Below are 16,144 nucleotides of genomic sequence, written 5' to 3'. Positions count from 1 at the left end.
CTCCACATGCCAAATTTGGTTTCGTTTGTTTGATCAATTCTCGAGTAATTCAGAAATATGTGTTTCATTTGTATGGCAGCCTTCCCCCCCCCCTAGAGAGGGGGGTGGAGAGTCTTACCATCATGAAAACAATTATTGCACCCTAAAACCTCCATATACTTAATTTTGTTCCATTTGCTTGATTAGTTCTCGAGTAATGCAGAAATTTGTGTTTAATTTGCATGGCAGCCCCCCCTTAGAGAGGGGGGGGAGAGTCTAACTACCATAGAAACATTTATTGCACCCTTAAACCTCAATATGCCTAATTTGGTTCCATCAGCTTAAATAATTCTCGAGTAATGCAGAAATTTGTGTTTCATTTGTATGGCAGAACTGCTGAAGCATCATTAGCCATGTGGATAGCGTGGTCGTGTAAAATAACTTTGTATTCCAGCCGGCCTTGGTTCGATCCCCAGTGAGGTCGTATGGACTTTTTTTTTTGGCACAATCTCTAATGAAATGAGAAAAGAAGAAAGAGATGTCTGCACGCATACAAACAAACCATTTTTAAGCTTTTAAAACAGCTCATTATTTGCGCTCCAGCAAACGGAATGGTATCATTTCTGCCAAAGATGAAATGTTTTCTGCCAACGCTAGTTTGGGTGTACGGATGTTACCACAATACCAGATCGCATTCGTTTGCTATCTTGAACAACAATACTGTACACTTGATGGCAAATCATTGCCATCGGTTTGATTTTTGAGAAAATGCAGTTTTATTCAACCCTAGGTTTACGGACGTTTCTTATATACCTATCTCTACGAACACGCGTCATTTTGACGCAACACACATATACAGCCATTCCATGCTAGACCGATATAGCCTTTTCACGAAATCCTGAGAAACATTTCGTGAAAAAGTTTGGTTTGGTTGCTTATCCCAAAATATTAGACCCGTATTTTTTTTTCGTAAGGGTGACCATTTCGGTTTTAGGGTAGTCCAAAAAGCAGATTTTCTCATTTTTTTTAAAATGATTATTTTTAAAAATTTGATAACTTTTGAACTATTGGGCCGATTTAGGTGATCGACAAATTAAGTTAGTTGTTTTTTTTTTTTAAATACTACACTTACAAAAAATGGATTTCCTTTAAACTTATGTAACTGAGCCTGTAAAAATAAACGACTTGAATAAAAAAAAATGGATTCTGTTCTCGTGATCATTGATTTTATCTGATTTTAATAGTTTACGTGGTCTCGGCACCAAGGGCGCTATATTTTTTTATAAATTTTTTCCGCATAACTTTTTATGTTTCTTTTTACATGACACTAGCTGACCCGGCAAACGTTGTTCTGCCATATAATGTGTTTCTAGAGAACAATTTAGTTGATAAAAACAACGAATATACTTCAAGAGAGTTTTTATGTTATCGTTCAGATCTGCAAAATTGATCTAAATGATGATTTTCACAGCGAAACATACATATGCGTGCATCTTATTTTCGAATTTTCCCTTTTTAGTTTTCTTTTTTTTTTAAGATATGCACAGCCATTTTTTTCGAATTTTTCTAATCATCTCAAATATTTTCCAAAGTACCCCATCATTCCAATTTGGGTGAAGACAAACACACAAAATGTATGGACGACGTAGATCTGATCAGCCGTTCTCCCGTGATGATGAATTATACGTACATGGGAAAAGCTCTCTCTTATATATAAATATATCGAAAAATTAAACATGCTTTTTTTTTCATTTTTGAGTTATGATTTCTCAAAGTTAACATGTTTTCAGTCTTCGATCAATATTCCTATGCTACTAGACTAGATCTATGCGACTACAATTTTTTCGCAACTGTAGTATTTTTTCAAAGAAGACTAGCTCATTGACTTCAATTCATTATGTAGATTATCTGAATCGGTTTAAATTCTAATTTCTTGAAAGTTAAGCATTTTTTTCAAACAGCTAATTTACTTTAACCTGGTATATCGATCATCTTAATCGGTCCGGTAGTTCCAAATTTAAAAAAAAACCATTTTTGAAAAAAATGGGAGAAAAACTGATATTCGAAATGGTCACCCCAACGAAAAAATAAAAAAATCGAGGGGTTGTATCCGAGACACGACCGCTTAGCACGTAGGACTGCGCAATCTTTTCTTCTAATTTATTGGTTTATCATTTCGGATATTATTTGCGAATATGTCGAAATTTAATAAATAACTCTTTAGTAAATGTTCCTGAAAAGGTTTAATGGCTTACGTGGTTTTGTAGAATCATTTCGAGAAGCAACGATTCTTTCTTGCCTTTGCGAGAACAATGCACTAATTGGTCATATGTCGCAATTTGTTTGTTTTCATTAATGTACGCATTGCACTGAGTATTTAACGAGAGGCATCTTCCGTGCATCTCCATTCAAAAAGCATCAAACACGCGTCTAACAGATGCACACAGTTGCAGCGATAAAAATGAAACATCGCGAGAATGACCGTTTATGAAAAATCGTTTCTCGACTCTCGGTCAAAGCCGTCAACAAAGCTAGGAGCTTGTTTTTTTGTCTTTATTTAAGAGACTTTCAGCCGTAGGCTGGCTCGTCTCTGTATAGGAGCTTGTTGAAACAGAACAGAGCCGATGCGCACGAGAGCAAATACGAATGGCAACCTAAAGTGTCGAAGGTGTGCTATTCACATGAACAGGAAATGAACAAGTTCTAAGTTATGCGCAACGAAAACAAGCAACACACAAAGCCAAACACTGATGACTAGAAGCGACCTACAATCATTTGCACTCTTCTCTTTTTTCGCCTGCTTCGTCATACACTGCGTTTCACAACTATAGAACCACTCATTATTTCTCTGGAAAGATATGTAAGAAGTCGGTTGAATTGAAGTATACAGTGTAGGATATAATAATTGTCTTCATTTAAAAGACTGGTCATTTGAATTTTATTGAAGTGTTCAGGCGCGAAACAATCAAAAAACTAAAATTTCAGTGTTTCATAACTATAGAACCAGATGGAAAAATTCTCACTCCTTTACAAAATTAACGTCTATTTCACATGAATTACAATATGTTTCTAATGCGTAGGTTATACGTAGTTCTCAATCAGAATAAATAAACCTATTCGGGGTGGTTTTGACCAAGTTGCGCCATGTTGTAGTGTGTAGCTCGTTCTATGCAGAGGATACTGCTCTTTTAAGCTCTTCAAATCACTCATATTGCTTGGAAGCTGCTTCTACTAGCCGTACGATCACTCTTCAAAAAGTTTTTGGTAGGGTTTTGATCTGGTAAACAAAATGAAACCAAATTTGCGAAGGTTTAAGGGGACAAGTAACGATTCCATGGTGAATAGACACTCCTCCCCTCTCTCTGAGGAGAGGTGGGGGACTGCCATATAAATGAAGCATACATTTTTGCATGATTCAAGAACTAATTAAGCAAACGGAACTTAATTTGGCATGTGGTGGTTCTAGAGGGCAAGAAACATTTCTAAGGTGGTTCAACACTCCTCCCATCTTTCTAAGAAGGGTGTGGGAGGGGGTCTGCCATGGAAATGAAACACAAATTTCTGCATAAATCGAGAATTAATCAAGAAAAAGTATCAAGAATTTGGCATGTGATGATTTTAGAGGGCACGAAACGTTTCTATGATGAATGCATTCCTCCCCCCTCTCCAAGGGGGGCTGCCATACTAATGAAATACAAACTTCTGCATAACTCGAGAACTAATCAAGCACAATTTGGGATGTGAGGGTTTTTTGGTATAAGAAATGTTTCTATGATGGTATGACACCTCTCCCTCCTCTGGAATGGAGAGGGGGTCTCATAGAAATGTTACACATACTTCAACCAAAAATATTCCAATCAAACATGACAATTGAAAATTTTTGGAAAAGTCTGAAGGAAAAAGGGAAAATTCGGAAAATTAAATTCCCTTATGTTCTACAATTACACAGTGACAAGCGTTGTTAGACCATTTGATGCTTGCTCTAACTAAATATCTTTATCTTCTTTTATCTATATCAATAAAAATGGATTGGCGATCAGAGCAAAACTCGAGGAAGGAATTGTTCAATTTAGGGCTGTCTTTATTCTATCATATTTTCTGTATCAAACATTTATTCCATGTAACGGAGAAACATGTTATTTGCAAGTGATTGAAAAATATTGAACGAGAATTCAGATAATAATCTGATATTACAATGATGAGTTTTGGTAGAAGTACTAGGAATTTGATAGTAAAAGGTAAATTCAACAGGGTCGATTAGAAGATCAATCAATGAACAGTTCTGTGATTGGACCCATGAACTTGCTCATAGTAAGAAAACGTGAATGTTTGAAGGTATTGATAACAAAAAACAAATTTTGGGCGGGACGAAGTTTGCCGGGTCAGCTAGTACCAGATAAACTTCAAGTGAAATATTCACTAGCGTTCACAGCTCGAGGGGAAATATAACACAAAACGAGCAGAATAAGCGACCTTTGTTATTTCGGACATGGGAAGATTCTCAGAATTTTCCAGGAGATGCAATATTCAAAAAGCTCTTTCCCAAAATCCCCAAACTAAAACCCCAAATCCATTTCAGCAATGGTGTCACAATCATGTCATTGGTTCGTGTTTTAGATTCATACTATTTCAATTGTCAAATTTGGTTTGGCTTCGAATGATTAAATCAAAATACAATTGAATACATTTCTTTCGAAAAAATTCCGTGGATAAAAAAGGACGACGGCATTTTTATTTGTGAGCTTTGTATGATCCATATGATATTTTTTTTCAATTCATATTTTTCAGTATTTTTTTTTCATCCTCCATATTTCTGTTTCATTTTATATTCAAAATCCTTTTCTATTGACCGAATGGATGAGCCAATGCATTCTTTTCGCACAATGGTATTCCATTCTCTATTCAATAGTCTGCAGTAAAGTGCCGACACGAATTCCAATTCGTTTCCAATTATTCCGCAACAAACATTCAATCGCTGCTCGCCAGCAACCCTCGAAGCCCCCGTTCGAATCCTAACCAAACTTGGGGCGAGCATCGGAATAATTAAATTTCATCGATGAAATCGGTAAAACACTGCGGGGCACCGGTGTTTGCTCTCGAACGGCGGCTTGCAATTGCGGCTTCCCTCGGTGTATTTTTCCGTCAAATCTTGTTATCGTTCCATCACTTTTCGAGGTAACGGCCCCGCCCCCGCTCTGCCCACCTCTTTCAATCGCTCTAAAAACCAATATTTGCCAAACAATCATCCCATCAAAGGCTGCCGCGGAGGTGGATGGCAAACAAAGAGAATACCACATCATACACTTTCGGGAAAGCTCACCACCGAAAGGATAGCGAGGCCGGAGTCACGGGTACGGAACGGAACGTTTAGATGGCAAATTTTATTCGTTAAAATTTTCTCACGCCCAAAACATGCTTTGTCCATTTGCTATGTGCCGGAACCAGACCTCTCCTCACTCACGGCCAGTGTCCATAAGACGTGATTTATTTTAATGTGTTTTACGTTTCAAGGCATCGGTGTTTTTTTTTTGTTATATTCATACCTTCGGTTTTCGGCGCAACGGGGGAAAGTAAGAGGTAAGGAAAAGGAAAGGTACCGGAAGCCACAATGTCACACTTCTGGTCACACTTGGCCGAATTTATGGCTTCTCGGGAAAACCAAAACACGAATGTGAGGTGCTTGGGGATTTATTGGTGCGACGAAGGCCGACCGGCATGCCTACGGGGTGAAGTTACGTTTTCGTTGTGGGATTCTAGATTACGGGTGGTTGGTTTGTTTGTATCCTGGGAGGAATTTGCTCCTAAAACTACGACTAAGTCGATGTAAATAACCGGAAACACAGTATACAGCACAAAAAATTTGGACCTCAGACGGTAAATTCAACAATGGTAAAATTGACATTCCTTCGTGAAAAGGCTTCCATCGGATAAACACAAATTCCGTCGCTTCAATGTGAACACTGTTAACGTTCTCGAAATTAATCACTAATGCAATGATAGAGTCATTACTTCTTATGACGCAGTATAATACTCGTGCAACTTTATTTGGTGGTCAGCTCGGATGTCGAAACACGCAGACCTCGACTCTGCACTGATTTGGATGCTTCATTTCGTCCGCTTCTCTCATTAAGCCCCTTCCCTATCGTTTTGTTCTAACCCATTGACATCAAGTGACACTTCTCTTACTCGTAATGACCTAATCCGACTCGTCCAATATTCAATCAGCTTATCCCAACTGGGTCCACCATGTTGACATGTCGCCTTTCGCATTTTACGACCGCTAAAATTTAACAACGTCCCGAAGAAGAGTGTGATGAGGTCTCCGAAAACTAATTCCTTTGCACTAAAATACGCCTCTCTTTCCCCACAGTGGATCCAATCAAAGTGACTATCAATTTTGTACTAATTAATTAGCACTTTTTGATGAGAGCCCCCTGCATTACGCGCGAGAAGTACCGAAACAGATCAAAAGCCGCTTAATCCCTCGCATCGCATCGCAACCACTTCCCACTTCTCCCCCGGAGCGGCGCTCGAGAGTGAAAAACGATTTCGCGATATTTGTCGAACGCACCTTTCGCATCGTAAAACAAAAAATCCGCCGTACAAAAGGTACGAACAACTAAAATCTCACGTACCGTCTATCACCTTGATTCATGATCAATTATCGTGTCGTTTGAAGTGGAAGCACCTTTCGAACCGTTCTGCCATCCGGATCGGCGCCAGCTGTGGCCGGAGGACACAAAATCTCACCACCATATTTCATCACTCCGGCCCATAATAAGCCAATTACGTCGATAGGACCGTGACATGGTAACGGTTCGTTTGAGCGGAAGAGGAAATCAAAGTATCTTCTTAAAATCTGAAATCTCCATCATTCATGAAGCGATCGGAGGAGATGTGTGGGGGGTGGAGCTAGCGAAGCGAGATTTTTCGGTTCCTCTTCCGTCGTTTAGAGTGCCATAAAAAGCGCGTGGTGCGATACTTGGTCTTCGCCAAAGTGTCTATCCACAAGCTGAGAATTTCATCGCCATCATTAAAACGCGGTTGCGCGCACGACGGGGACAGATTAAAATGTGTCCGCTTTGTCACACATTGTACGGGGGGGTGGGGAGGTAATTTCACCCCCACCGCGCGGCCACAAGGTCAAATGCTTTTTCGGGGTATGGTGAAGTGAGGGAGCGGACGAGGCAATATTGGTTAGGCACTTACTGAGATTATGAGGGCCATAAAGGAGGCAGCAAAAGCGTTCTCATTGAATTTATTTCAATCCACTTGCGTGACTCTACCGGGAAAGTATCAAACTGCAGTTTCATGGTTCAGTTAACTCTCCCATTTGGGTCGGGGCTTTAGTTTGGCCATGATTTTCCGCTCCGGAGCCCAGCACCTGTATCACCTTTCGCCACAGCGCGACAGATGCCGTTACGATGGCAGTTTGGTTCGAAAGTTTCGAAGTTTTATCGATTTGATGAGAACATTCGACAGGCGACATTGACAGTGTGTGTTTGTTTATGTGTTTCTATTTCTAGGTTTCGTGGATGCGCAAGCGGGATCTACACATCTTGACTTCCAGCACACACACCTACACCGGGGATCAACGATTTTCTGTCCACCACCCACCGGACTCGGACGATTGGGATCTGAAGATTTCGTACGCCCAGCCGCGGGACAGCGGAATCTACGAGTGTCAGGTCAACACCGAACCGAAGATCAACATGGCCGTTTATCTGCATGTTACAGGTGAATATGGAACAATATATGTACAAGGTGTTAGGTAGATGACCCTAAATCTTTCATTAAGTGATAGAGGGTCATATTCGATGAAATGAAAAATCCTTTTGCGTATGGCTATATCTTCAATTATGGCGGAGTTATTGAATTTTTCTTGTTTTGGGCTTTGTCTATAATTTTATAAGTACCCTTCTTCGGTCAATTCATTTACTTCCATTAGAAAAATAAATAAATTTGGTACTGAATACAGTTCTAAATTAGTGAAATTTAGTACAATTTTGGAAATGAAATGCTTAATAGGTATTGTTAGCAATTCTCTTCCAAATATGCATGATAAACTTGATTGTTTCTATCAACAAAACTAAACCTCTCTAATCGCTCTACAACTCGTTCTAAGACTTAAAACTACTATCTCTTTATTTTCGCTGAAATTTTGTTTCATATATCATCAGAAATCGCGAATTCAGCGCAACTGTGTTCACTTTTTTAATATTTAAAATGTTACCTCGTTCCACTAAATTAATGTTTTGAAACTGTATTCAGCGCAAAATACACAACTGATAGCTTCATAGGATTAATTCAGTTTAGCAAGGTAATGAAGTTTATAATGGATTTTTGAAGAAAAATAACGAGCAGCCTCCAAAAACCAACCAACTTGAGACGCTTCTGCATCTCAATATAAAGGTGATTTCTTGCAACAAACGCATCAAAGCTACGATGCCTTTGGAGCAAATATGTATTTCTCTATTACTAGCTGACCCGACAAACGTTGTTCTGCCATATACATTATTTCTAGTGAATATTTTGGTTGTTAAATAAAATAAGTAAAAAAGTTTTTTAAGTGAAACGGTTTCTTTGTGATTAAACTTAATAATAATACAGATAATGTACTAAAAGCTAGAAAATAATTAGGAAAGTAGCAGTTAACATTTATCATACCCCTTCCTTCATTTATCGAGTACATTGATGAGACCTAAATAAAATCGCGGGGCGTATGATGAAACCATTGAATGCGGATAATGGAAATCTGTATTATTACTATGTTTAATCACAAAGAAACCGTTCAACTTACAAAGTTTTTTTAACTTATACTAGTTTCTAGTTCTTGATTTTAGTACATTATTTGTATCATTAGCATATTTCTCTATAATAAAACAATTCAATTTTTTTTTAATTTTTTATTTCTTACCTATTTTTTCTCGGAATATTTTTATGATGTACTTTAATCTATTAGTCAGATCATTTCATTTAATACCGACATTGAGGGGATTGCAAAAATAGATGGTACCTACCCCACAGACATTCAAATATACATACAAACAGGTCAAGCTGAATGAAACCATTTTTAAAACTAATTGGTTTTTTTGGGACTGCGGCCATCTTGGATTTGAATATTTCATAATCTACTACGTTATAATAACACTTTCATTTGATACCCATATTGATGAAGTATTGAAAAAAAATATATTCACCGTTTCACCGTTTTGTAATGGTATAAATAACTATGTTCTACTAGTCAAGCCCTTTCATTTGATACCCATATTGATGGAGTTCTGCAAAAAAAATATTTTGTGGTGGCGGCCATTTTGGATTTGCATTTCCCATAAATAACTGTATTCTACTAGTCCGGCCCTTTCCTTTTATTTGATACCCATATTGATGGGGTTTTGGAAAAACCCTTATTTATGAGGTTTTGAGGAAATATGTGATCTGCCATTTTGTGGCGGGCGTCATCTTGGATTTTTAAGATAATGAAATACAAACATACAAACAGAGCAAGCTAGAAAAACCGTATCTAGTTTCATACTAGTGTATCGTAGGTGTTTTTGAATATCTTAACGATCTATAAAATTAATCGAATGTGGTTAATAAAATAGAACGAATGAAACGATTTGAACGAAGTGTGTTTGATGTTTATGCTGCCGGAAATGACGGTGCGCATTGTCATTCGATTAAAAAAACGTGAACCGCACGTGGCTCATCTTGTCTATCCTCTTCTATTGTGTTCCATTAAGAAGAAAAATGTTGCAGCGCTATATCGTTGCAGAGCAATTCAGAAATATCAGTACAATCGAGCATTTGATAGCGTATCTTTGCGAGTATAATTACGGTTCATTCTTTTAAAAGATCACACGAACATGTGGGGATGGGATCTATAAAAATAAACAAACCATGACGATTTATGTTGCAGTATTGCCACAAATGCACAACTCGGCTGGACTTGAGTGGGACGAATCTGATGGAATTACACTATTGATTTCCTGATGAAATTACACTATTGATTTCCTCTGGGCGTATTTTGTCAACTAATCGAACTAAAAATGGGTTTATTAGACAATCCTCGTCTTAACCTTCCAGTTGAAAACATCCTGCAACGTGTGAGATCGAATACGTGTAATGTTGTAATAAAGCTCATCAGATACATCATTTTGTGTTTGAACACACGTGCCGTAATGTCATGAAAATGCATTGCGTTTTGGCCTGGCAATAGCAAAGGCTGTTTCGGTGTTGCTCATGATAGCGTGCTTCGTATGAATCGCAGACGTTCGCTCTCTACCTTCGAGTAAACGTCGATAATGAATTGTTGCGACAGTCCACGACATCGTAGTTTGTTTATGTGTGACGTTATCCTGACCGCGTCCAATCGGCGGTTGAGCTCCGTTTCGGTCCCTGGGAACGTTGAGCTTTTTGTTACAATTCATCACTGGGACTGACAGTTAGAAAATAAGGAAGTATAAACTGAATTGTTCGTTTCCGGATGTTTTACGATGAATGACTACTGTCTAGTCGAATTTCTGACTATTTTCTTTTTATACAATATATATCTCTGAGACCGGGGACTGACACTGATATTGTGCAAATGCTCTTCATGCGGACTGAAGAAAAATTCGGGGCTCAACGTGTTAAGTGGTCTATATCTCGAAACACTTTATTGAACAGTTAGGTACAAAACCTAGCAAAATGAAAAATGTATGACAGGTTGTTGTATAAGCAGGGTTGCCAATAGTATTTTTCAAAAAACTGGAAGAAAACTGAATCCTGTAAGGCGTCGTGCACAAATTACGTAACACGGGAAGGGGGGAGGGGGGTCGAGGAGGTTGCGTTACTTACTGTGTATTAGAGATAGGAAACTGCGTAACGTAAAATCCGGATTTTTAGCGTTACGTAATTTGTGCACCACCCTAACACCGTTTTATTTTATTAAAATCGTGTTTGATTTACCTAAAATAATTCCAATGCTTGATAAATGAAATTTCCTTCAAAGCTTCGTGCAGTATATTTACGCAGTTCATTAAAAGACAAAATAAACCATTAAGAAATCATATCATTCGAGCAGATCAAAATAACGTTTCCCACCACTCGAACATTACTGTGAAACAATTTTTGAGGAGCTTTTTTCTAGAACCTGTAGAAAGTACGGTTTTATTCGGGAAAAACTTCAAAAAATTCGGGCATAAAATCACTGATAGAAGATCGTCGCAAAACTTCGACAATCGTCCCAGAATATTCTTCCAACACTAATATAAATTTTTATTACTTTTTATTGTTTTATTATCTTTAACATAACTGACCAAGCGATAGGAAGGATGAGGGACGATTACCATATCTACAGATTCTCCAGTTTTTCTGAAACACAGAATCGGTAGTTACAGATCATAGGGATTTTTTGGGATTCATACAGAATTTACTGATCTTTTTTCAAATGACGTTCCAATATTAGTTATGGATTGATGTCAATAATACTGTTTTCCCATCTCATCTATTTTATTCATTGAATTATTTGTATCACTTTGAGTCAGAAGAGTCACTATTGCAATTTATATATAAAATTTCTAATAGTTAATAGCGAATAGGAAAGGAGTTGAAAATAAATATTCTAATTTCCTAATTTCCCTAACACAAGACAGGGTCAGGTCTAATCCGCGTTAGGAAAACGTATTGCAGTCTGCACATTTATAGTTATCGTTCGCACAGTCCAGAGTGAATTTGCTGATATCAAATGATATTAACTCCAATCATGAAATATTGAAGCTCAGGCCATTGAAAATATTAAACTCGTCCGCAACAAGATGGCTCTTACTGGAGTTTGTAGAGTGTATGTGTGGGAATGCGTATGCATACGTTTGAGTATCATTACTTTTTGCAATCCTAGTACCTACAAACGCATGAAAACGAATGTTACGAATCGTTCGTTCTGAGAGTAGCTTAGGATTTTGTACTTCTGGTACGATTTGCGATTAAATACTCCTCTAATTTACTCCAAACTTTGAAAAATCGTCTAGAAAACGGCTATATCAATATGAAACGTTCACAGATGTTTAGGGGATACACTAGGCTAAAAAATTGTCTGGAAACATTAAAACTTGTTCGACTCCAAATGTACTTGGGGGGCCCATATTAGGTATCTGTGTAAAAAATGTCAACAAAGAATAAACTTTCTCCGTACAATTACCGGCACCTGGTGGGGAGCCCATCCCGAAGATCTTATAATGTTGTATAGAACAACTATTCTCTCAGTGATGGAGTATGGCAGTTTCTGTTTTAATCAGCTGCCAAAACACATTTAATTAAACTCGAGCGAATTCAGTATCTTTGTTTCCGTATTGCGTTGGGATGTATGCCCTCAACGCATACCATGAGCCTCGAGGTTTTGGCAGGCGTACTCCCACTAAAAGATCGCTTCAATTTATTATCTCTTTGGTTCCTCATCCGGTGTAAGGTTATGAACCCATTGGTGATCGGAAATTTTGAGCAGCTGATCGAGCTAAATTCTCACTCTGGATTCATGAGCCCATATCATGAATTCGTTTCCATGCAGGTTGATCCTTCTTCGTATATTCCCAACCGTGTTTGTTTTCCTGACTACATCAATTCCTCTGTACATTTTGATCTGTCCATGAAGCAAGATATCCACGAATATTCAGATTATCAACGATCGAGGATCGCTCCAACGATCTTCGATGCAAAGTATGGGGGTATCAATTGTGATAATATGTACTTTACTGATGGGTCCACTATAAACGAGTTCACAGGATTTGGAGTGTTCAACAAAATTTTCAGCACCTCCCATAGTCTTCAGTTTCCTTGCTCAGTGTATATTGCTGAATTGGCAGCGATACACTGGGCGCTGGACAGCGTCGCCTCACGACCTGTTGAACACTATTACATTGTAACGGATAGTCTTAGCTCCGTCGAAGCTATCCGTTCAGTGAGGCCGGAAAAGCACTCGCCGTACTTCCTTGAGAGAATACGAGAAATTTTGAGTGCTTTAACCAGACGCTGTTATATCATTACCTTTGTCTGGGTCCCTTCACATTGCTCCATTTCGGGTAATGAGAGGGCTGACTCATTAGCAAAGGTAAGTGCAATTGAAGGCGATATTTATCAGCGTCAAATCGCCTTCAATGAATTTTACTCTTTAGTCCGTAAAACTACCATCGCTAACTGGCAACGCAAATGGAACGAAGATGAATTGGGCCGGTGGCTTCACTCGATTATCCCTAAGGTTAGCCTCAAACCATGGTTCAAAAGTCTGGACTTGAGTCGGGACTTTATTCGCACCTTCTCCCGATTCATGTCCAATCACTGTTCGTTAGACGCGTTACTCTTTCGTTTCAATCTGGCCGATGGCAATATCTGCGTTTGTGGCCGAGGTTACCACGACATCGAACACGTTGTTTGGTCGTGTGAGGTGTATCTTGTTGCCAGATCGAATTTAGAAAACTCCCTTCGGGCTGGAGGAAGGCAGCCCAATGTGCCGGTGAGAGATGTGTTGGCTCGGTTAGACCTTGATTACATGTCACATATATATGTTTTCCTTAAAGCTATAGATCTTCGTGTGTGATTGTCCCTACATCCTTATACCCTCCTTTCCTTCCTTTGCGGGTAATTCTTCCCCTTGCTATAAATAGTAGAATAAGTTGAAATGCAAATACACTATAGATATACGAATAGATTTAAGAATGGAGTGTGTGTGGTTATCAACATTGTAATAATTTCCTTATACCCCATCCTTTTCCTGAGAAAAATATGTCACCCTTTCAATCTCGAATGCACCGCGAGTAATCGGTTTCCCACATTACTAACCATAGATTTAAGAAAATTGTTCATATATATAGTTTTAAAAATATATTTAAGATTACGGCTCCTTTAAACTTATGTAACTGAGCCTGTAAAAATAAACGAATTTATATAAAAAAAAAATTAAAACTTACTGGTCTATTTGCAGAATTACAGTGGATTTTGTAAAGCATTATAAAAATCATGTTTTTGGCACTTTTTTAAGATCGATGCAAAAAATTTATATATATTTTTTTTCGTCAAAGTAAAGCAATCCTAGTGCAATATTTATTGGAGTTTTCAAAACTTCCTTTTGCGATGGTTGTTCATTGAATAATTCATCATCAAACACGAAGGGGTATTTTTTCATTCAAACTGAAATATCTCTGTAGTCGAAGGTCCTACAGGAACTTCCTAGGAATCAAATGGAAGCTGGTTGATAAGGTTCATTGGATTTGCTGTTGAAATGTTTAGCAAAAAATTGTGTTAGTCCAGAAAATCTTTGAAAAAGCGGAGAAGAATCAATTTTTCATTTCTTCCCAATATTGCTGCTCACTACACCAACACACACCAGCATAAAAATATGTACGTAGAATATTCTAATACCTGAAAGTTGTAGCTTAAAAATGATGTACATCACATCGAAATGTGTTGATTTTTCACGAAGTTACATCATATCAAAAATCACCTAAAATTTCCGACTTCGCACTCTGTTTCTTTTTTTTTTTTGTCGAGTTAGTTTCCACGGCCTCATGAATGTTAAACGACCAATTTCTTTACACCCACAACGTTTCACTGCAATCTGTGATAGAGCTACCAACTTCGAAGGCGAGTTAGCATGAAATTCGTCTCCTTCAAAAGCCTAATTGGAGAGTTGATTCAGATCTTACAGAGAAGATTGAATTTTCCCTTATTGCATATTTTTAAGAAGATCTTAATATTGGGTTGGGGAAAAGGAAATGTCGTATTTCTGATCGAAATTTGACGCTTTATTTAACATACATAAAATTATTCAATCTAAGTCAAATATGCGCTGTTTTGTTCGCAAACTTGTTGCCATTTAGAAGGCAACTGCCCTTTGCTGCGCACGGATTTTAACGTTTCGCATACCAATCGGATCGGAATAGTCTGTGTATGGTTTAAATTGATGAAAATTGGAAGCATTCCCATTTCTCCATACATTTGTTCTGTCCATTTGTTTGCATTACCGAACAGAGCTGTCAATAACGAGCAACTTATGCAGCCGCTAGAATAGAAACAGTCGGAGACGAAAGAATCGTTGGATTTAAAGTCTCCGTAAATAAAGGAAAATAAGAAGAAAAAGATTACAACAACGAAGAGGGATAGCGAAAAGAGAATATTTGCGATGTAAATAAGCTGTCGCTAGCGTTTAAGTATTGCATCTTCTCTGAGGAAAATTCCTAGAAACTTTCTGTGCCCGCAACAACAAAGGTCGCTTATTCTGCTCGTTTTGTGTTTTATGTTTCCTCTCGAGCTGTGAACGCTAGCGAATATTTCACTCAAAGTTTATCGCTGCAACTGTGTTCATCTGTTAGACGCGTGTGTGATGCTTGTTGAATGGCGATGCACGGAAGATGCCTCTCGTTAAATACTCAGTGCAATGCGAGCATTGATATAAAGAAACAAATTGCGACATATGACCAATTAGTGCATTGTTCTCGCAAACGCAAGAAAAAATTGTTGCTTCCACAAAACCACGCAAACCATTAAACCTTTTCAGGGTCCCCGGAACTTTTTTTAAAGAGTTATTTAGAAAATTTCGACGTATTCGCAAATAATATCCGAAATGATAAAATATGGCGAATTTCTTGCTTGGTGGATTCCATCTTTGACGCGCCATAACTTGAGACTGAAAAGGACAATCACAACACTGTCAAAACGACACCAGTTCGACAACTCGACAAGCAGATCGGACAAGTTATAAATCGATACAACAAAGGTGTTTTTTTCACATCGAATAATAGTGTGCTTTTTCATCGGTTGCGCTTGCGAGTGTAGCGAAATTTAAAGTGGTGCGCGCTGAGGATCCAAATCAGACACATTCATCACACACGCCACACAGCCGCGGCAAGTAGAAATTTATTTTTCTTTTGTTTCCCTATCATTCCTTCTTCCTTCTGTGCACGATACACACCATTGTTCAACTTTGTGTTAACCAAATCGGCAAACGTTGGCATTAGGGGTGATCATTATTTCTAATATACCGTTGAATTTTTATTGGAACTTTTTTTTCATTTTAGCATTTTATTTGACATAAAATAAATCATAACCTTATAAAAACATATTTTTTTTTCACACATTTATTTATTTTGAATCATTATATTCTGTTCATATCGAACAGTTGACCGATTTTTTT

General features: G+C 38.0%; 1 protein-coding gene across 1 annotated transcript in view; it reads left to right on the top strand.

Annotated features, from left to right (window-relative positions):
- Window positions 1–16,144, top strand: part of LOC129776282 (zwei Ig domain protein zig-8-like) — a 78,950-nt gene that overhangs the window by 54,169 nt on the left and 8,637 nt on the right. The window contains exon 4 of the mRNA XM_055781830.1: window positions 7,506–7,716. Coding sequence (XP_055637805.1) covers window positions 7,506–7,716 — 211 coding nt within the window. The remainder of the gene's footprint in view (window positions 1–7,505; window positions 7,717–16,144) is intronic.

The sequence above is a fragment of the Toxorhynchites rutilus genome, chromosome 3, assembly GCF_029784135.1.
Source record: "Toxorhynchites rutilus septentrionalis strain SRP chromosome 3, ASM2978413v1, whole genome shotgun sequence".
Lineage (NCBI taxonomy): Eukaryota > Metazoa > Arthropoda > Insecta > Diptera > Culicidae > Toxorhynchites > Toxorhynchites rutilus.
Note: the sequence above shows the minus strand (reverse complement) of the source record. Positions and strands in the feature narration are given on the sequence as shown.